The sequence below is a fragment of the Tachypleus tridentatus genome, chromosome 12 (assembly GCF_004210375.1).
Source record: "Tachypleus tridentatus isolate NWPU-2018 chromosome 12, ASM421037v1, whole genome shotgun sequence".
Taxonomy (NCBI): Eukaryota; Metazoa; Arthropoda; class Merostomata; order Xiphosura; family Limulidae; genus Tachypleus; species Tachypleus tridentatus.
The window spans coordinates 103833771-103858252 of NC_134836.1; the positions used below are offsets into that span (position 1 = coordinate 103833771).

General features: G+C 33.6%; 1 protein-coding gene across 1 annotated transcript; it reads left to right on the top strand.

Moving 5' to 3' along the window:
* Positions 1-746: 746 nt before the first annotated feature.
* Positions 747-20223, top strand: LOC143235837 (uncharacterized). Its single transcript, XM_076474068.1, has 2 exons — positions 747-923; positions 18628-20223. Exon 2 carries the CDS (start codon positions 18640-18642, stop codon positions 19843-19845), a length of 1206 nt encoding a protein of 401 aa, XP_076330183.1. The 5' UTR covers positions 747-923; positions 18628-18639; the 3' UTR covers positions 19846-20223.
* The last annotated feature ends 4259 nt before the right edge of the window (positions 20224-24482 follow it).

The following is a 24482-nucleotide window of genomic DNA, read 5'->3' on the forward strand; positions in this document are numbered from 1 at the left end:
AAACTTCTGAAAATATCTAAATATTCTACCATAACGGTTTTTTGGGGTTGTTTTGTTTTTGTTTTTTTCAAATTCAAACTTAAGTCATAAGAGTCAAAGACCTATCGTGTCACACAATCTGTATGGTCATAGCTTCAAAACTACCTCAATATTTCGTCACATGTACCACACGATTCGGCCCGGCATAGCCAGGTGGGTTGAGGCGTTCGATTCCTAATCTGACGGTCGTGGGTTCGAATCCCCGTCGCACCAAACACGCTCGTACCTTTCAGTCGTGGGAGCGTTATATAATATGATAGTCAATCCCACTCTTCGTTGATAAAAGAGAAGCCCAAGAGTTGGCGGTGGGTGGTGATGACTACCTGCCTTCCCTCTAATCTTACACTGCTAAATTAGGGACGGCTAGCGCAGATAGCACCCCTGTAGTTGTGGGCGAAATTCAGAAACAAAAAAACAAAAGACACACAATTCATTTTGTCGTGCTAACCCTAAAGCTATTATGTATTCAATGACGTAGAAAGTTGATTAGTGTTAGCTTTTATAGGTTTTTATTTTTGGTCAAGAATGTTAATTTATCTAATAAAACCAATTAATATTTATACAATTTTACTTAAAAACATATTCTACTCCTATGCCTTGCTTAATAAAATTCAAAACAAAATCATTAATGTAAAAAACTTATAAATAAAGACTGCTACACACCACGTAACAGATATTCTCTTGAGTGAATGGTTCACAATTGATAACTCATAACGTCTGGGAAAAGAAAAGAAAAAAAGACTATGTGTTAATATCAGGTGATGATTGTTTTATTTTATTCATAGAAAAGGATCATTATTCCTTTTCATTCTGAAAGAAGACACCAGAGAAGAGGACTAGCAATGTGAAATATCAGACTTTTCACTGACAAAGTTCTTGATGAGGTATGGATTAATTATAATATTGTAGTTTTAAGTTTCATATTCTACCTCTTTATATCAGCCATATTTCATTAAGAAATATCGTTTCTACTGAAAGTTAATTTAAATTTAAGAGTACTAGTACTAAAACTGCACTTAAAAAAGCAGACAACAAAATCTATTTTTATCACTTTAAAAATATGTTATCTTTATGACAATAAATAAACCAAATAGGAAGCCATAATTATGGCTAAATTATTTTTCAAATAGGAAACCATAATTGTGGTGAAATTATTTTTCACGAGGTAAAAAAAGAGCAGATGTTAAGTAAAGGTAATAAGCGCTTACAACCTTTGTACATCGTAACATAAGCGGGGTTGATGTGTCCTAATGAAAAGAGTACAGGGCTGCAGATGGAAAAGGCCAAGGTTTGTACCGATAAGCCATCAACTCATCTGTGAATACACTTTAAAGAGATACTGTCAGTAGAGTTATTTGATTTAAAGTCCTTACAACGGCGCATACTACTGACCTGCTGCGTTCCTACGGGTCAGTAGTTCAAAATTAGAGACAACAAGAGCTGAACTTTGGGTGTCTCTGAGATACCCGATTAACCTTTGTGTGGTATAAAGTGATGTTAAGGTTGGAAATTTAAAAAAAAAAAAAAAAACATACGATACTTGTTTCCACTTTTATGTTTCTCACGTCATTGCAAGTTTTAACACGAAAAAATAAAACATTTCTGTTTATTGTGCATAACAGTTCATAGAATGGCTCCTAGTTTGTCAAGTTCAAATATTTAACTCATAGCTCCCTTATCTCTCGACAGATTTGATATCTAATTACAGTTTTGGACTTGGGAAGGCAAACACTTTCGATTCATTATTTGACCATGTCGAAGGTCTCATAGATTAATTTACTCTATCTCTGCCTAAAAGAATTTCATTTTGAGGGTAGGCTGGAAGAGATCCTGACGAGTAATCAAACTGAATCGGATATACGCGCGCCCCACCCCTGGCATTACTGATATTCAAACATATAACTAATAAGAGATGGAAAAGAGGTCTCATGGGTCTCATAGATTAATTCACTCTCATACTGCCTAAAATAATTTTAAGTGCTGCAGCTATTGATGGTTCCTTCTTATTGCTGTTATTTTTAAGCGATTTATTTTTGTTTATACGAATATAGGTGTCGTTAGTGACTTAGTAACACTCGCCCTCAACATCTGTGGTAGTTTATCACCAAATCGTTTAATCTGATACCAATATGAAATGTTATTTATTTCTTACCGAAAATATATAAATCATTAAAAATAATAAAAACAGTAGAATATGTCGTTAAACACTTTGTATACGGAATACATAAATCAGGTATCTCGAAGGTTGTTTCAAAAATACAGAAGGAAAACTTCATTTTTATTCCTTTACGAAATCAAATGAAACAAGAATAAAATAATAAAATGAGGATAAATAGTAAAATAATATTTTAATGCTTGACTTATCTACATTAAACATTCTGTTTCTTGTATTGGGTTGAGGAATAATTCGTGAGCGTTTTTTCAAGTTAAAAAATATATTCATAAATGAAACGCTTTCGCATAATATTTCATGTCAGTTGGTAGATAATTTTTTGCTCTAATAGATGGTGTGTTTGATTTTCATATGTCTTTAACTTTTGCTTTCATTTTCAGCTCATTAAATGGAATGTCAAGTGGACAAAATTGAGCATTTTCGACACCATCTGCTTTTCGCATTTAATTTCTTGCAATTTCGTTTAAAACAATGCATACTTTATACCTAGGTATTACATGAAATAAAGTATCATAATAAATGTTTTGGGTGTAATGTGTTCATGCATTGAAGTATTGTATAGTCTTGCATGTAATGCTTGAATGAAATTATTTAAAAACGCTCACGAATTATTCCTCAACCTAATATTAACAAAGTCGAAACTATATTGCGTATGCATTAATTTGGACTATTAATACTAAATATATGTACATATATACGCTGTTGTTATCATTTTAGCCAGTAAGGATTACGAAATAACTATACAAGGGCTGTTCAAAAAATACGCGGACTGTTTGAATTGCGCGGCTCCAGTTGGTTCCAGGGGAATCCGCTTGGTGTCGCTAGGTTCGCACAGATCAGCTGATTGCGACGCCATTTCCCGATTGGAGATATCTTCATTTGTGTATTAGCTACGCGGTTTTAAGTCAAGTGCGATTTTTTCGTTTGGCGGATTTCAGAATAAATGACCTGAAGGAGCAACGACTTGCTATGAAATTTTGTGTTAAACTTGGAAAATCTGAGACTGAAACTTTTGCTATGCATAACGGCTTACGGTGATGTTGCTATGAATCGTACGACATGTTTCAAGTGGCATGAACGTTTTAAGGATGGTCGACAGTCCATTGAAGATGATGAGTGTCCTGGACGTCCTTCCACGTCAACTGACGACCCACACGTCGACAAAATCAACACCCTGGTGCGGGCAAATCGACGTCTGACTGTCAGGGAGATTGCTGAAGAGTGTGGGATATCAGTTGGATCTTGTTACGAGATTTTGACCGAAAAATTGAAGATGCACCGCATTGCTGCGAAATTCAGCCCTCAGAACTCGTGAGTTTTTGGCCAAACATCACTGTTCGATCACTGTTCTTCCCCCCCCCTACTCACCTGACCTTGCTCCTTGCAATTTTTTTCTTGTTCCCCAAACTCAAAAGACCCTTGAAAGGAAGAAGATTTGAGACAATTCCCGAGATTAAGGCAAATGCGACGAAGGAGCTGGAGGACATTACAAAAGAAGCGTACCAGGACTGTTTCAATAAGTGGAAACACCGTTGGGATAAGTGTGTGCGTTGGGGAGGAGAGTACTTTGAAGTGGTCCCAGACCTGTAACTTCTAAATAAAGTACATTTTGTTTTATGACGTCAGTCCGCGTATTTTTTGAACAGACCTCGTATATCATAAAAATAAATTGTAGACAATTTCAAGGGCAAAATATCGAATGTGTTAATATGTTCTATTTCATTGACTAACAATTTATCTTCATTTCATAAGAAAATCGCGCCAAACATGCTCGCCCTTTCAGCCGTGGGGGCGTTATAATGTTACGGTCAATCCCACTATTCGTTGGTAAAAGAGTAGCCCAAGAGTTGGCGGTGGCTGGTGATGACTAGCTGTCTTCCCTCTAGTCTTACACCGCTAAATTAAGGACAGCTAGCACAGAGAGCCCTGAAGTAGCTTTGTGCGAAATTCAAAAACAAACAAAACAAACAAACAATCATAAGAAAATGTTTAATATGCTACAACTTGAAATATTAACATATAATCCTGTGTTGTGCTTATTGTGGAAATAATATTTTTACAGTTTAGTTATTAATCTATGTATGTCTAATCTCTTAAAATGGGCTTAAAAAAGAAACAGTTTGATGTTATGCAACTTTGTGTGCGTTACATGTGCTGATAAATTAATGCAGTATGTGTGCGTTACACGTACTGATAAATTAATGCAGTACTGTGCGTACGTATACCATAACGAACTTTCCTCCAACAACCCACAAGAAAGTTTGTTTTATGACGCAAAGTTGCACAATAAGCTATGCCATTTGTACTATGATAACTCCCGAGATCAATCGCCGATTTTAGTGTTATCAGTTCTCTAGCTTACTTATGAACCACCAGAGGGCACTGCAAGAGTGAAGATTAAATTCACACCATAAATTCTACATGTGTATGCAATTTTTACCCGAACACATTTCTTTGGATATTACTCTTTTTTTTTTAGTTTTAGTAGTTACCGCTGGAGGTCGATATGTATTAGCTAAATAGCCATGTCAGTTACACTTAAGATTTATATAACCGTCTCCAGTTTTGACAAATAGATCACAAACAAAACAACTAGTTAGCAGCACTCGTCGTGAAAAGGTAATAGCTGTCATTCTTATACAACATTCATAGTTGAAAGTGCATGGCGTGTTAAACGGCATCGCGATGCGAAATTTGGACTTAAAATCCATACCCCGAAAAGCCAGACACTGGGCCACTATCAGACTGCATATATTTTTATTCAAACTCTTGCAAATAGTATTTAATATCTACACTCTCCTTTTCTGCGTTACACACAAAAACACAGTTTTAATCACAAATCAAGCAAACGTATGAATTGTAATGAAGCCAAATGTAATGCTTGCACCTTTAATTTGGCAAAATTATATTACAATATGATTTCTAAACATAAATTATTTGAAAGTATATTTTCAATATTAATTAGGCCCGGCATGGCCAAGTAGTTAAGACACTCTACTCGTAATCTGAGGGTTGCGGGTTCGAATCCCCGTCATACCAAACATGCTCGCCCTTTCAGCCGTGGTGCGTTATAATGTAACGGTCAATCCCACTATTCGTTGGAAAAAGAGTAGCCCAAGAGTTGGCGGTGGGTGGTGACGACTAGCTGCCTTCCCTCTAGTCTTACACTGCTAAATTAGGGACGGCTAGCACAGATAGTCCTCATGTAGCTTTGCGCGAAATTCAAAAACAAACAAGCAAAAAAATAAATGGAACGCATTTCTAAATATCAAGATCTCTCAGGAAATTTGTTTCTCAAATATAAATTCGTACTTTTAACATACTTATGCACACTCAGTTAAATGTTTCTAAGAAGATTAGATATTCCAGATATTTTAATATTATCAATCAAAAATCGCAGGTAAAAATAAATGGTGATTGCTTAACGAATTTAAAATACATTTTCTAAGTAAAGAAAATGCACGATCAAAACAACACAAAAGATCGCTACTGTTGAACCTTAATGTTTCTATAGCAAATGACCATGTTTATTTCTGAGAACTGTAAATTTTTGTTTGTTTTCGTGCGTTTACTACTGTAAGCCCCCCAGTGGCTCAGCGGTATGTCTGCGGACTTACAACGCTAAAAACCGGGTTTCGATACTCGTGGTGAGCAGAGCATAGATAGCTCATTGTGTAGCTCTGTGCTTAATTCAAAACAACAACAACAACATACTACTATAAAAACGTTAAATCTATGCAAGAATTTAATTTTTGGATTGAATATCGTAAGTAGTCTTCTTACAGTATAGCCCCCCGCTAGTACAGGGGTAAGCATACGGATTTACAACGCTAAAATCAGGGGTTAGATTCCCCTCGGTGGGCTCAGCAAATAGCCCGATGTGGCTTTGCTGCAAGAAAACACACACACACCTTCTTAGAGTATAAGTCACACGTGCTGCCATCTCTTGAAACACTTTTGTAATCTTAAAACATAGCCATCGTACATTTTCCCGTTTCATTTTTCCATATCATTTAAAATGTATACATTTACGTTTCTGAATATTTATTGAATTAATAAAATACTTTCTTTGTTTATAATGACATTTTTTTAATTTTCAGATTAGTTACTAGATATTAAGTATCTCAGATTTAGTACAAACAAGATATAACTCTCGTGTTTAATGTTTATCGGAGAATTAAATTACATAACAAATACTTTCTCGTGTTTAATCAACTGGTTGTAGAACCAGGTGTGGCCAATATCAGAATAAAATAATTAGTTTTTAATCTGAGCCTACTCTGGTTCCAATTATTCTGGTACACCGTTGTTCTGCATTCAATGTTATAAATTAATGTGATAGAATGTTACTCGGCCCGGCATAGCCAGGTGGTTAAGCCACTCTAGTCGTAATCTGAGGATAGCAGCTTCGAATCCCAGTCACACCAAACATGTTCGTCCTTTCAGCCGCAGGGGTGTTATAATTCATCGGTCAATCCTACTATTTGTTGGTAAAAGAGTAGCCCACGAGTTGGTAGTGGGTGGTGATGAATATCTGACTTCCCTCTAGTCTTACACTATTAGGGACAACTGGGGCAAATAGTCCTCGTGTAGCTTTCCGTACAATTCAAAACAAACAAACGCTATCATGCTAAATATCCTATATTGTGTATAGACAGATATATCCATGAGTCAATATACTTTCCACAAACATTTTGTTTAAACCATTTAAACGTAATATTGATTTTTGTTTATACTCTAAGTTTGAATGATCAAATCAAGCAAAATGTAAACACTGATGACTCAGCGTAAGTATCAGAAGTAACTGAGACTGTCCATTGGCTAGTTTGGCGCTGAAGTACTGAATAAGCTGCTGAACTTCGTATCAGTAAAACCCACTAACACCTGAGATGTGGTATGCTGATAAACGCGCTGAGCTGCATGGGGAAGGGGTGTATAGTTTAAACAGATAATGCTGTAATCTATTTTAAGACAAATACATAATAATCGACCAGTCCTACTCACTATTTGCTGTTTCTTTAGCCAGCAAAGTTAGGAACAGCTGTGCCTGAGCCTAAGAATTCTCTGACATAGTTGCTTACCAGTATATCGCATGAGATGTCTTTCGGATTGAAAATACCAAATCCAAAACAACAAGATGTGAATATAAGAAATTATAAAACTGAGACACTTTGTGCAAGCTCTTCAAGGTATTTAATACTTTCAACCTAAATAGCATCTCATGTGGTACATGGGCTAAATAGCCAGGTCAGAGAGCTCTATGATTCAATATTACCATCCATAATTTAGAATTACTACTGCTGAAATTACGGAGTGTTTTAAATGGCCTTCAAATTCATAGCTCGATACACTAATCTCCAAATGACGCTTGACTATTCCTTCTGCAACAATGGAAGAAACAAAAGACGATCAGATAGTTGGAGATTTAAATCATACTTTCATAGACAAATCTTAACTTAAAAATAAACTCATAATCTACGATGTTGATATACAAATTTTAGCTGTTTAGCAAAAGCGTTACGTCCTTTCTAACGCTTATGAGGACACGATGCATTCCTCTGATGTCCAGTACAGCAATTAAATTGCCGAATTACAAAATGTCATCGATAAAACAACAGTAAACATTAAAATCTTTAGAACTGTCACTGGAATTGATTATCTTAAGTTCCATTTAGGACAGATGAGGGCGCTCGACATGCATTATGTTGATCAAGAATCAAGAGCTCGGATCTTATCACCAAACATGCTCGATCTTTCAGCCGTTGGAGAAGGGTATAATGTGAGAGCCAATCCCATTATTATTTGGTAAAGAGTAATCAATATGTTGGTAGTCGGTAGTGTTGACTAAATGTCTTTCCTCTCATATATCACTCCTAAATTAAAGATGGCTAGCGCAGATAGCCATCAGGTAACATTCACTATCAAGTATTTACCTAACTGGGATTAAGGTTTACTTTTTTCAAAATGCGCTTAAGTTGTTTATTAATTTTAATGCTAAGTTAAACTTAATTTCCTTGAATGTAAAACTGTTGAAAAGTATTTAGATTCGTGACGTGGAAAACGAAGTCTTATGTTGAACAATAAAACTACAGTTGTAATGAATAACAAAACTTTTACTGAATTTTTCAGAACTTACACATTTAGTTCCTATAGCAAACACAAAATTATAATTACAAATAACACTATGTAACAAAATGTTTACTTTTTCTTGTTCCTGGGCAGAAAGTGTTATTTCCCAATTGCTTATGCCTAAAGTAAATGGAAAAGACCTATTTTTCTCTTCAAACTTTGCTTTTGTGACCTGGGAGCGTATAACAAAAACATGATGGGAGACTATATTTGGGGGCTGATACGTGAAAGTGATTTACATTACAGACGCAAATCTTGAAAAACTACTCACTTCTAAACATTTCTGTATAATTTTAGTATAAATACATGTAAATCTTGATTCACATGTTGTTTTATTCAGACCTTATGTAAATTAAAATGTGCAAATTTGCCCGTTTTCACATAGAAAATAGGTTAATTTCTAAATTTCATTATCCAGGTTACAAAAGCAAAGTTTGAAGGGAATAATGGCCATTTTCTGTACTTGTACAACATAAGCAATTAAGAAATAACACATACTATCCAGGAACAAAATTTGTGTTACACAATGTAATCAACTAAATGTTAAATAAAATTGTATGTGTTATAGTAAACATTTGTAGGAATAATGTTGAGGCTCAAGGCCTTCCTTGCCAACACCATTTCTTATAAAACCAGTCATTTTTTATCATCTCCACATACACACAGTTAAACTAATAGGCACAAACTCTCTCTAACTACCTTTAAAATTTTAGTTACGGATCACATAGACAGAGATAATTATAGGAAACATTTATTGAACTAAATAACCCCAGCTTAAATAGCACTTTCACTAGCAATATAAATACTTTTACTGATTCATTGAGTGTGAGTGTATTTTATATCCAAGTTCACTCACTGATTTTACAATACTCTTCCCCTTTGGATCTTAAAATTGTCCTTACAAATGTTTATCATAGTACGTAAGCTTTACTTAACAGTCGGATGATTATTTGTATTTTTACTTAAGATGAAATGTGTATATCCCGAAGTATTCAATAAATGTGTTGTGTCTTCGTCACTTCTATAATTTTAATGTTCTTATTATTTACATTTTCATCCTTATACGAAATAGATCTGTTTTTGTTGAATATAGTAGAATATATTTGTGTTAATTACGTCTGCATTGAAACGAATAAGATTTTCGTGTATAAGAATTGTGTCTAAAATTTTAAAATCGTACGAATAGTTAAACTGGTAATGTTTAAAGAAACAAACTGTGCTGAAAATGGTTTAGGTTTGCAGTATTTTTCACTTACGTTATTTGAAAACTTTTAGCAACTTTAGCCAATGTATCATCAATTAACAAAGCTAGTTTTGATTTTTTTCGGCATAGATAAACAAAAGTATAGATAGTACAATTAATTTCTCACAATCGTTTTTGTTCCAAAAATTATATTGATTGTTTATTTTGAATTTCGCACAAAGTTACTCGAGGGCTATCTGTGCTAGCCGTCCCTAATTTAGCAGTGAAAGATTAGAGGGAAGGCTAGTAGTCATCACCACCACCGCCAGCTCTTAGACTACGCTTTTTACTAACGAACAGTAGAATTGATCGTCACATTATAACGATATTTATTATTCCATCATGCCCGAGTTCTGAATTTTTAAGTAGTTTTATACTGATTTTTAGTTCAGTAACGGTAACTTTTCTGTTAAAAAAAAACAATGACAGTTATTTAGTTTTGAGGAAAGGTATTCCACTTTCCCAACTGGGATGTTCAGGTACTTAGATTATCCCCCTTCGCCCCGCTCGCCAATAAATGTTTAAAAAAACTAAGGAATTTGTTGTTCACGTTCTGTAAAAAGTTCTGTTACTACCTATTGCAAGATTTGATGGCATTAAGTAAATATCTAGAGAGCTTCAGGGCAAGAGAAGGCCCAGGCTTTCAGTGACGACTTCCAAGATATCAGTGGAGCTGAAAGAAAAGAAGCAAGACGACAGGGTCTTGTCGAACCATTAACTCAAACGATTGACGATTCGAACGCCCTGATTACCTGGCCATACCGGGCTGAACAACAATAATAAGCTAAAAAAGAGACAATGTATACACATAAAACAATTTATTGACATTTAGCGCTGTATACAAAACATGAACATAGATGAAATAGCAAACATGATATGAGCTTATACAGTTCGAGAAAAACTGTCGTCCGAGTGCCTGCTGGGTCGTTTACTTGTCAAAAAGAAAAGAAAACGTTTGAGAGCCGGAAAAGATAAATGTTCAAAGTGCTTATATAGTATAGTATATGTGTTCCATGTTTCTATTGAATCTGCAATTATGGTGATTTTGGAAAACAGCAAATTACGATGTTTGGATTTTTTTTTAATAAATTGTTGCTAGGGTGGTTATTCTCTCTTTAATAGTCTGTAGGTTTCATTCTTTCCTATACTACAAGCTAGTTGTACGTGTTTTGATATTGCCTGTTTGAATTGGCTACTTTCCAAGTAGTCCACACGGAAGTTTAAGAACAAAGGTTGGAACATGTAGCCTTTATTTGTTTAAAAGGTTTAGCAACTGTTTGTTTTTCTTATAGCAAAGCCACATCGGGCTATCTGCTGAGCCCACTGAAGAGAATCGATCCCTTGATTTTAGTGTTGTAAATCCGCAGACTTAGCGCTGTACTAGCGGGGGTCAGCAACTGTTGACGACCTTGAGACATATGGTCATCACAAAACCTGAAGATGACCTAAGACGGTCGAAACGTTGTTCTCTATTTTCATAAACGTTTTAATACCCACACTAGCCGTCTTGAGATGTAAACGTGATTAACTACAGACAGAAACAGCATGGAAACTTAACAAAATATTGCGCACGAATACACCTTAATAAAGTAATTTTTTCTTTTAGTTACGAAATAATGAACTTCACGATTATTTCAGATTTTATTAAAATATAACAACTCTAATTTCAAAATTAACGCCAATGTTTGAGTCATAAAATATTACATAGGTTGCAAAAAATAGTATTTATTTTCCTTAAATGACACATACGAATCCGCGACACCTAAACAAAGATAAAATAGATTACCAAATAACACACCCACCCAATCTGACAGTGGTGACGCCAAGAGGAAAGGATGTGTGGCAGGTGTCGTCTCTTATATCTAAAATAGTTTAATAAAAGCTACATTTCCCAGATTACAATGTCTTCGGTTACTATACATCCCCTGCACAAGGAATCACCATCCAACGAAACATTATCCAATCTCTAGTTCGCCCGATTGTCTTTGCAGCCAAACATAGTTCTACTTGTTTGTTTGTTTTTTGTTTCTGAATTTCTCGCAAAACTACTCGAGGGCTATTTGCGCTAGCAGTCCCTAATTTAGCAGTGTGAGACAAGAGGGAAAGCAACTAGTCATCAACACCCACCACCAACTCTTGGGCTACTCTTTTACCAACGAATAGTAGGATTGACCGTAACATTATAACGTCCCCACGGCTGAAAGGGCGAGCATGCTTCATTCCACCGGGATTCGAACCCGCGACCTTCAGATTGCGAGCAGAGTGCCTTAACCCACCTGGCCATGCCGGGTCAACATAGCTCTAAATAAAAGGAGTTCGAAGTTACTCAGACAGATTGAAACGTGAGTACCCAAATACAACCAAAAATTAATTTGAAATTGTGGGCCTCGACACTTACTAAAGAAGGTGCCTATAATCTTAAATGAAACCCTTTTATAATTTATTAATGCATTTACTTATTTTACATATCTGTGTTACGGGCTTGTAATAGCTACTTCGCAAAACTTTTTTTAATCTTAAAATGTTAATGTTAATTTAATTAATTTGCAGAGTTAGACTGATACCTCATGAAAAATGCGTCGAACCGATAACAACCTTGTGCAACATAAAATCATGTTTACAGTATCATGGAAACAACAGCAAAAATAATAATCTGTTCTTAAAGATTCTTAATTTATTTTCTAGAGATTCCTTCCATTTATTCCGGTCGCACCAAACATGCTCGTCCTCCCAGCCGTGAGGGCGTTATAATGTGACGATCAATCCCACTATTCGTTGGTAAAATAGTAGCCCAAGAGTTAACGGTGAGTGGTGATGACAAGCTGCCTTCCCTCTAGTCTTACACTGCTAAATTAGGGACGGCTAGCGCTGATAGCTCTCGAGTAGCTTTGCGCGATATTCATAAAAAACAAAAACAGAAAACAAATCCTTCCATTTATCCTTAAAAGTAAAAAAAAAAAAAAAAAGTATTCCCCTCCTTACTTTCAGGATCCTCGAATCGACACCACAACCAAATAAAAAATATTACTTAAATAAAAACACTATAATTAATAATGAACAATACAAAGCCCAAATTAAACCAAAAATACATCAAAATAAAATCATATTACTGATTTAAAATTAAATAGCACAATATTTTGAAATGTAAACTATGAGACAATTTATTTATACTAGCCAATTGTATTACAGATCGACTTTAGTAAAATAAATAAAATTTACACAATACAAACGAAATTTAAAAACACCAAACGATATTTAACATACAGTATATTAATAACTAAGCACAATACAAACATAAAAGGATCACAAAAGAAACATAATGGATAACAACTTGAAAACTATATGATATTTACATAATACGACAGCTGGTCCAGTTACTTCACCTTTTCAAATATATATTCATTGATGTGACTGTTATTCAAGTTCGATGCATAACACACCGTGAGTTGATAAACTGATCTAACTACGCCTCAACAACTCGTTTTCAGCGAGTTAAAGCATTTAGGCCTTACATGTTGTTCACTTTTATTAGATTGTGAGGCATTTTACAGGACTGTGATATTATGATCTCTTCGCTCCACAACTGGTAACGTTAAACTTGAGGTAAAAATTAACATCTAATAAATGAAATTAACGTACAAAAGTTACTTCACCATTTTAACAAAATTAAAACCAATATTTAAACTGCAGTTCAAATGCTAACCAAATTATACACTGAAACAAAACTCAAATACTTAAATTCCTTTCTTTAATGTAAATAAACGATTTACTTTACCTAGTTAAGGCACCATCCGTTCACTTAAGAAGTCAATAAACCTAAAGGTTAACATTTGGTCTTACTATGTTGCACCACTGAAACTACTATAATAATTCTTGAATCTAAATTCTCAAAGTATTCTATTAAAAGAGCAAACCTGGTTTTAAGTACGAAGACAAAATGCACGGATAAAGACGAAACACACTTCACGCTTAATAACTGTATGCATTGAGGATTGAACTATAAAACGTGCACACAAAAGAACTCAAACTAAGCACAAAAATGTATATATAAATTACGTAGAAAGAATATTCCTATACGTAAACATGTATGCACCATAAATGTGTATAAAATCCTAATTCTGAACACAAACAGTTGTAAATAAAAATAAATATGTACACTATAAAAGTGTTAACCCTAATTTCAGAAACATGTGAACATTAAAAAACTAAATAAAAAAATTCATCTTTGACTCCATCCACAATTTTCTAGTAGGTTCTGGGCTTCACAAAGCAGAAATGTAAGACATGTCAATTATAAGAGTGAATGAGCAAAATTTCCAGAATGTGTTCAAGTTCAATTTTAATTAGTAAAAACCAGAATTCAAAATATTAAGTTAAAAATAATTTCAACAAGTTGGGGGAACTCTGTCAAGATTGGAGGATTGTTGTAGGGGTCTGTATCCAAAACATTTCTTCCTAAAATATGCCATCAGAACCAAAATGTGAAAAATGAAAATATAACATCTGTCAAGCTCCTTTCTGCACGTTTACGTGTGCTCATGCCTAACCTGCCTACTGAGCGCAATCCATAAGACTTGTGATATAGTGATTAATGCGAGCATCCTCAGGTCTCAAGCTTGACCTAAATTAGCTGTAATTGTTGTTATGACCATGACAATGGTAAACAAGTATCATGTAATGTGCCATATTATTTCCACTGAACTAACAGAGCTCAAATCCAGTAGAAAAGAAATGGTGTGAGACAACAGTGTTTTTACCTACATAAGTGGCCAAAACCATTCAGACAATGGCCTAATTACTCCAACATTGAAGCTCTTTAACAGCAACACCTTTCTTCTATCTCTATCTTATTCAAACTACACAATGGAGAATTTCTACACCTCACAAAACGATTTTTCTTTTCATCTCCATCACTGAAGTAAAGTCAGCATTTTCATATGCTATGACTGATCTTGCATTGTTACTGAATGCTCAAAATTATTCTGAACTGGATTCTTATAGAATATTGCAACCTCAGGTAGAAAGTAATCCATCAAAATCAAACAAGACTTACATTTGTTATGCCAGTTGCGCTGTTTATGAATTTCATTCTCCTTAATGTTTAAACTCGCCTACTAACTTTTCACTTTGATCTAACTAAACTTTTGCTAACCAACAAACAAAATATTTCCTGCAAGAGTGATGTGAGCCTTCTATTATGAATGATTTTGTATAGAGTTTCATGCACCTATATCACACCTACCCAAAATATAATTGATATTGCATACTTGCATGAACATTAGGTTTCAACTTCTACATTTCATCGCTTACAAAACTAGCTTTTCACAGATTGCTTCATACATGTACATTATTGTCATAACAATCTACATAGATTTCTTCAGAAGAGTAAGTAGGTGTAGTTACAGTTTAGTAATGTCCTGCCAACTGAAATGGTGCAACAGGACATCTGTGAAAGCCTCAAAGAATAAATACTTTCTGGAGAATTGGATGAAATTGACTATTCAGCCAATGTACGAGAATTATTACTCACTTTGTCTCCACTTTCTACGTTAATATACTCCATTTCCAACACTAGCTAAATTAATAAGGTCAGTAAATGGGCATTCATCAAGTCTTCTATGAAATGTCATATTCAGTTAAAGGCACAGGCAATTACTTTCCAAAAGGAACTATGTTTCCACTTCAGAAAAGCTGCAGCCATACTTTGATAAGGGCAGCAATCTTCACAATAAAAAAACATTCAGATTTCAAATCCTCCCCATGTTAAAAGAGCAAGAATTTTCGATGACAGGTTTCTATCTCTCCATTTCCAATCTGCAAGTGGAGTATCCTAACCACTAATCCCCAGACTTAATAACATATTAATTCTCCTTAGGTTTGTTTTACTCTTAAATTTAACGAGATAATTTAAATGTAAACATATTAATATAATTTGAATAAATGTAAGCATTGTAATCTAATAACACATTAAATATATCATATATTATTTTGAGTGATGAGATAAAAGTTCATTCATTTGGAACTATAAGATTAAACAGACTTTTGCGAACATAAAAACAAGCAAATAAACTTTAAGTACAATTTAAATATTACAGCTTAAACTGAATTAAGACGAATAAAAAACCTATTATTGGATGCTAATAAAATAAACGACGCAACTATAACGTGTGATCTACATAGATACTATCATCGTCACTGTTTTAACTTTCGTTTATTTGCAATTGACACATTTATTATAAGTAACGCTTTTAAACTAATAAAGTACAAAATACCATTACTTAATGTTTTGTGGATACATATAATAGGAATGACGTAAATTCCAGCAATGAAAACTAGCACAATTATGACACATTATACATATATATACATACGTACATATACATATACACATATATATATACATATGTGTGTGTGTATATATACATATATATATATATTGGAACACACAACTTATTATTGTCATGGTAGGCATTTAGTACTTATGTGAAAACGAACTTAATAACTTGAAATATCTTTTCGCAATAAAAGACAGAATAAATGTGAAAGCATATACCAAAGTATATATATATATATATTTTAAGAAACCGACAGTTATTTCTCCTCTTTCATGTCATTCTTTCCTTACGAATTTTCTTATTCCATTATCTGAGACAATTTATACTTGTTAACACGTTAAGTGCACGAGCATATTAACATGCGATTCCTAAATCGAATTGTAACTGATCTATTTTGGAAAGTGTACGTAGTGACTTAAACACCACGTTGAGAAAGGTCAACTACTTACCTCATTTTGTTATTAAAGGTTTATTTTTCAGGAGATATGTTTTTCAATGTTTTAAAATCAAACTTCGTACAAGGAACTCATTTTATTTTTTTATTTTTATGTACTTTTACCTATAAATTAATGTTAGAAAAATTTTGTCTATAACAAGGCCTAAGTTGGAATATAAATTAAGCCCAAATATTGTAATGCTAATAAAGTATAGGCCTAAGGCCTAGTATACAATTAAAAATGTATTACAACATATAGTCGAGCTAATTTTGAGTTTTATTTTATTACAACTTACAGCTTTTCCATATAAAAGATTGTTTTTAGCAGAGGTCGACGTTTTGATTACTCTTACGATCATTTACAAGTACACAAATAAACATTCATCAAATGCATTGTTAGACTATTGAACGTTGATTTAAATACTAAAACCTTTGCTGTTATGACTTGTAGTTGAGAATGATCCCACTAGTGTCGTGATCGAAACATTGTAGCTTACTTACACTAAAGCTGTAACTTGTAATAAAGTAATACTTAATCATAAATAAACTCAAAATAAAATATTAAGTTTAAGTTACTAAATGATTATTTCAAATAACTGTACATTTTTTTCAAAGGTTCTTGAACATTATATTCGAAAAAGTAATTTGACCTTACTCGCTTATATGTTGGTCTTAAATTTAACCTAATCATTGAACTGGTTTCTTTTTGTTTATTTTTAAACACAAAGCTACATAAAGTATATATATACTCTGTTGACAGTGGGTATTGAAAGCAGCTTTTAGCGTTAAACATTCTCAGATTTACCATTTGGAGGATGGGGGTCTATTGTATTCGTAATAATAGTCCTTCCTCTGCTAAGCACAAAGCTGCACAATGAGCTCTCCTTGCTCTTTCCGCAGCAGGCATTGTAACCAAATTTATAATGTGTAAAGCCTTAAACTTGCCGCTGAGCTAATAGGGACGTCAAAAAGAAGTGCAGTACGCTTCACCTTATTTCCAACTCTAGAAGTCCTACGTGTTTTCTTAACGTCATGAATACCTGTTTCTTGAATGTATATTAACAACAATCCTATAAAGTAACGTGCATTTGAGTGCTATTACAATGTATTTCAGTCATTGGACAATCCTTACACATTCTTAAACTAATGTGCAGTTAAAGGTTTTGTTTGGTTGGTTTGTTTTGAATTTCACGCAAAGCAACACGAGATTTATCCGCGCTAGCCGCCCCTAATTTAGTAGTGTAAGATTAGAGGGAAGGCAGCTAGTCATCACCACCCACCGCCAACTTTGGGCTACTCTCTTACCAACGAATAGTGGGATTGGCCGTCACATTATATAACGCTCCCACGGCTAAAAGTGCAAGCATGTTTGGTGTAACAGAGATTCAAGCCCGTGACTTTTGGACTACGAGTCGAGTGCCTTAACCACCTGGCCATGCCGGGCCTGGCAAGTAAAGGAGTTTTGATGCTATTGTTTATTTGATTTACAGATATTTATACCAGCAAAAAAAAACAAACAAAAAAAAGCATAAATATATGTCATTTTTAAATCAAGTTATTTCGTCAGTACAGAAATTGTATAAGTAAATTGCTTCCAAAAGCTCTTACATTTGAATCAGTAAAAAAATTAGATTCTTTATTTCAGCGCAAGGCTACACAGTGGACTAAACACTCTCTGTTCACTGCGGATTTTAGCGTTTGAAGTCTGTAAGATTGCCGCTTACCCGTTAGAGAACAAAAGGAATTAGGAAAATAGATTACTGTAAGCGCAGCATTAACGTATTCAACTATCTTTAAAGTTAATTTTCCTCTTCAAAATAATTATCAGCAGCAGTCGTAATTTCAGCGTTATGTTTTGATTTAATTTTCTTTTCCATTACTTTGTAACACTTAAAAACCAAATTACATATGAGAAAAATCCGACGCATTAAGACATAAAAACAATTTATCAAACATTTCTATTACAGATGCTTTCATGTTTTTATGTATCTTAATTTTTTGCAGTGAATTGATTGGAACAACATGTATATTGTTTGGAATTTCGTTTATTTTATTTTATTTGAAAATATATATTTAGAATAACATTTTGTTTTATCGTAAATTGTATTTAATAACATGATGATGTACAATTTTCAATTTTCCTGGGTGCATTGCTCTCAGTTTTTATGAAACTTAAGCATTTATTTAATTAATATAGGCATAAAATGGCATCTAAACTTAGCTAAATTTGTTCACCAATTTACATTCACTTTTTCTCTTTTTTTCTGTCTAGAAATTTAAGATTATGTGGAGAAGGCAAAAATGTAATTACATGTGTTGTATTCCTGATGACTTAAATATGCACCCGAGCTTTGATGGACTGTCAGAATATGAGCTCTTGACACTTCAAATGTCGCAAAACCATTGGACTAGTAACCCTCTTGATCGGTACCTTAATTGGTGTAACTATTCGTATTTACCCAGTTACCAACCTTATTATTCACAGCCATTTGAAGACCCCTTGATTGCTACTGAACCTTATTTGTACAATTGCTTTCCAGAAACCGATTCAAACAACAATGAATTTGACGTTCAAGATGGTCCGTTTCTGTATGAGCAAGATGGATGGGGAGAACCTCAGCAGCCATTCGCTTACCCATACTATGAGATGACGTCATTTCCCATATTTCCAATGCAATATGCTTCATTGCATGACGGATATGGAGATGAACCAGAATTCAATTTTGAAGATTTCTATTTTCAAGATTTTAACAAATTCCCTCTTTGTGGTCCATTTGTAACTTCATGCGGAACCTTGTCAATTATTTTAAGACACTTCGTTCGAGTGGACATCACAGTCGATCGTGCTATCAGGATGGTTAATTTTCCTGCTAACTGCATCGCTTCTATAAATAATGCTGGTGATTATAGCGCCATTCTACACCCAAGTGGTCGTATTCTGCAAGATGGTATCACTGTCAGTGCAGAGACGGGTAAAAGACTAGCCAAAATAACTAAACGCGGGATAACATTTACCTCAATGGAACACAGTTTGGTGTACCTTGTTGACCCATCAGGAACGAAGTCTACCACCGAAAGATTTCAGAGTCTCGATTACGACTTTTCTATAGATATATTTTATCTGAGTTCTTTTTACGGAACAGTTGCACTAAATGATTGTTTCGATGCGTTAGTTGGTGCGTACCATCGTGCCTTTCGAAATGGAGATGAAGTGTGGAACATTGCTGGAGTTCGCATTAAACAAACTTCATGGGGTGATGTTAGAGTAACAAAGGACTATGGAAGACGTGTACTTCGGACATCTCCGACTTCTGGAAACATATCCGTATCCACACCTTTTGTTCACATGGCAGTTGGGTGTGAATCGGAAAGATACTTCTTTGTTAGACGAGGAGATAAAAGATTAAGTGCTCACATTGGTGGTTTTAATGTTAGATGTGGAAGTCAGAAGGCAGGATTTGATGAAAGAGGCAGATTAATTCTAAATTAGATTAAGCTTTATTTACCATAGATTATTTTATATATACTTATGTAAATATTACATTTTATTATTGTTCTTGTATACATATATATATATATATATATATATATATATATATATAAAGATAATTATTTCTAACTTTTGTATATATACACATTTTTATCATTATAACTTAATACTTGAGAAACATCTCCCTTTAAAGTGAGTATGCCTTTTTTGTGTGCAAAAGTTAATGTTGATGTTGAAAATAGTGTTAATCTTGTTGAATTATAATAAATCATATTTACAGAGGAAACTCCTAAGAAAATAAAATATCTTTTACGTCTTAATATGGTACATATGTTATCTTTCATGCTGATTATACGTATTGGTACTACTTCTACACATTACACAATACATTAAGTTTCAAAAAGATCCTACTGCCTATATACAATATTCATCGTTCCTTTTGCAATCTCACAGCCAACTGATTTTATTTGAGCTAGATAACCCAGAACATTGACATACATAAGTGACGAAATATTAACAATATAGTCGTTAAACATTAACTGTTCATAAACAGTGAAAACAGACGTAAACTTCTTTAATGATCAGAAACCCACTTAAAAATGTATCTCAGAACGGCGGGTATGGACATTAACACTTTTATAGATAAGGAAAGAACAGCATTTCAGCCTTTCTATGTCATCTTCAGGTTAAGATGATGACCTAGGAAGGTCAAAATTGTTCTTTGGGTGTATACTCAAAATTATCTTTAGTTACCTGATGAAAACATGTTCAGTTTTTCTGTCGGTTAACTGAAGATAGTTTTGAGTATACACACCAAAAACGCATGATGAATATAAAACGGTACATAGCACGATCATAAATGATTGTAAACATATGCTATAAAAGTTTACACTAACGATAACAGAATTTTTTGGCTTTTATCATTTGGTTATTTTTTATTCTGTTTGTTATCTTGAAAGTAGTTTCAGTTCGTATTCCAAGGAGGTGGTCGTTGTGTAAAATATACTTTAGACGCATTTCCTTTCAAGCAGTAAATAAACTTGGAAATACTTTTTGAACTTAAATATATTTAGGGCTTGTCTATTTTATTTTATTTTAAAAAATCTGTGTTTCTTTCTAGCTGTTTTATCGTTTTATTTAAATATCTTAAAATCGGTGTTTTTCGTAGTTTTCGCTTTTAATACTGTAGTAAGTGTAAATACTGTATGTTCTCAACACACTAATTTCTCTTGTTAGAGTAATAACAGGTACAAAGCATAGTTCTATTTATGTTAAAGTTTCGTAAAGTAGCTAATATTCTATGCGAAATTATAAAAAAAAAATCCACAAACGGAGGAAAGGTGTTCTTTTTCTTCAAAGTAATATTCCAAGTCACTGTGGTGATACAAGCAGACACAGTTTGAATATTCAATAAATTGAATAACAATTCCGATGTTCATTGGAAAAACAGTGATTTTACTTTTTTGTATTGGGGTTGTTCATCGGTTAAAGCAAAATATCAGTAACCGTAAATATAATATTTAAAATATCATCATAGAACTTAATCGGTCACTAAATACCCCATGAAATAAAATTAGTATTATTATTTCATTTCAAAATTACATATGTCAGTATACTTAGATAACCTTTGATGTTTGTATTTGTAGTTTAAAGCTAATGAAGGAAATAACACAACCTATTGAGATACTTACGGTGTTTTAGTTTAAAGGTTAGTTTTACACTACGTGACTAAACATGTGAGGTTTGCAAAGGTAGATAAATGTGTTTTAGGGTTTTGTTTTGAATATCGCGCAAAGCTACTTGCGGGCTATCTGCGCTAGCCGTCCCTAATTTAGCAGTGTAAGACTAGAGGGAAGGCAAATAGTCATCACCACTCACCGCCAACTCTTGGGCTACTCTTTTACCAACGAATAGTGGGATTGACCGTACATTATAACGCCCCCCACGGCTGAAAGTGCGAGAATGTTTGGTGCGACGGGAATTCAAGCCCGCGATCTTCGGATGCATATTTTTTCTTCATGTTCATTGTCCTTAAGATTTTGGCCAGCAATGTATATGATCGCACTATCGGTTCGTATTCACAATACAGTTCCACTTAGTTGTCATACACACACGTATAATCGTATTGTACATACGAAATCCTTTTAAAATAAAGCTACGTTTGTCTTTTGGATTATGTTAGCCTAGCACTGTTTGACCTGTAAGAGTCTTATTTGTGATATATAGATCGGCGATATACTTACGGATTAGTTCATATTGCATTATGTAACTCTCTGTAACAAATTGAGAAGACTAAACTTCAAACTTACTGGGGAGAGTAAGGGCGACATCTACAGAACAATTACTTTTTGTTGCAACACAAAAACTTTCTAGAAACTTTTCAGACAACAGTTTGTTTGTTTTGGAATTTCGCGCAAAGCTACACGAGGGCAAGAATAAATGAACGATATTTTCAGTTACAAGATAAATTATAAAGCACGTGTAAACAAAATATTACAGTTACTTCTAGCTCATAGCTTTAAAAATATAGATATGCCCTTTTAAATAATTAAATGATAAAATTTAAAGCATGGAATAAGAATTTAAAACAAAACAAAAGAACTAAAAAACAACAAATTAGTTTGTTTATTTGTTGTTGTTTTTTAGCAAATCACATAACATTAACAAGAAAATACCACCATGAGAGGGAGCATCGTCTTAATAGTAGTTGAAGTCTTGTAAGTCGAGAGAGTTGCGATCATTAAAGTTAAAATTGAAAGAGGTAGTTGGGATACTGAAATATTCTAATAGCGGCTTTGAGAAAAGTAAATCATCAGATTGTTAAGCGATTACTAAAGGATATTAATAGCATGTGAACAACAACTAAAAGTGTTAACCTATCTTTATTTTCAGAAAGTTGTCAATTTTCCACGAGGCTCAACTTCTGTGTAAAGTGTTTACATCCGTTGGTGTTCGCGATTTGTCGGCTACTCATTTTGTAAGTCAATTATCCTCTTAAAAAAACACAATTGTCAGAATACAACTCAAAGAAAACGGCGTCATTTTTTCTGTTTGTCTCCCTCATAATTTATATTTATATCAACATCAATAAAATAAGGATTTTAACAGATGGGCTTTAAATTTCCAATATCTATAAACTGCAGATTAGTGCTTTACAGTGATTATGATACCAATTACTCAACCCTTAAGCTCTTACTAATACTACTATTAGTATTATTTTTATTATATGATGTAAGAACATTATTTAAACAGAAAAATTAGTTTTGAGCTCAACAGCTGATAGTACAGATTGTTTATATGCATTGCTAGATGATTCTGAATCCCCAGATCTTATTAAAAATCACACAGCCTCAGTTGTTGTTTTTTTATGTTTAGAGTGGCTAAATAGTACAATTACATGAGCAAAACATTAGGGAGGCCCACTAGACTGTTTACATGTAAGAAGGTACTAAATTTTATCTTGAAAAACAAAATTAAAATAAGAGAAAAGAGAAAGCATAACAAACCTGAGTGCTTTTGGATGGTGACCTTCATTCTTCAAGGGCAAATTATAAGACCAAGAATCTAATCTCAAAATAAGAGAGAACACATACTTGTCTGGGTTGGTATTAATGATATTTAAGTTTAAAGTTTATGTATGAAAAGAGTTTCAAATCAATATACAATCCTTACAACAAAGAAATTTAAACAAAATAATGAAAAGCCTATGAGTAAGTTTACTATTTAAAAGATACCCATAAGTGTAAGAATAGTTCAAACAATTGTTACACAATAAGAAAAAAATATAGCATGTTACATAACTAGTATATTGGGACTCAACCACAGGATTTTTTCAACTGCACAAGTTATATTTCAGCTGCATGATTGGCCCAGCAAAGCCAAGTAGTTGGAGGCAGCTGAGGGTCACAAGTTCAAATCCACATCTCATCAAACATGCTCACTCTATCAGCCATGAGAGCATCATGAAGTTTCAGTCAATCCCAATATTCACTGATAAAAGTAACCCAAGAGTTGATGATAGGTGATAATGACTAGCTGCCTTCCCTCTCGTCTTTCATTGCTAAATTAGGGATGACTAATATAGATAGCCCTCTTGTAGCTTTGCATGAAATTAAAAGAAAAAACTTCATGATTTTTAAATACATTATGGTATTTTACCTTGTATATACAGACATAGTAACAAATGATTTTTTAAAAATGAATAAATACATATATTGATCAAATCTGGAATGGAATTTTATAATCTTAAATATGCTTTTAAATATTTATCCTCTTGAACTTACTTATATAACTGTAGAAATATTGTTACAGGTGCACAGTCTGTGATTAACTTAACACTAGGAAAACCTGTGCTCAAAGCTGATGCCACAATATTAAAAAACAAATCAAGAACACAATGAGAAACACAGAAGAATGTTTAATAGCTAAATGATAAAGATACAAAAACAACCACAACAATTACAAATAGCATTGTGATATAGAACTCTTGTCATTTTTAATATCATCATGACAAAACACAAAGGAGAGCCTACAAGATTAACACATTTGAGAACATTGAATTGTATTTGTGATATATATGAGGTTTGCAAAATACTTGAAAATCGATTAACTATTGATCCTATGCTGTCCAAGTTTTT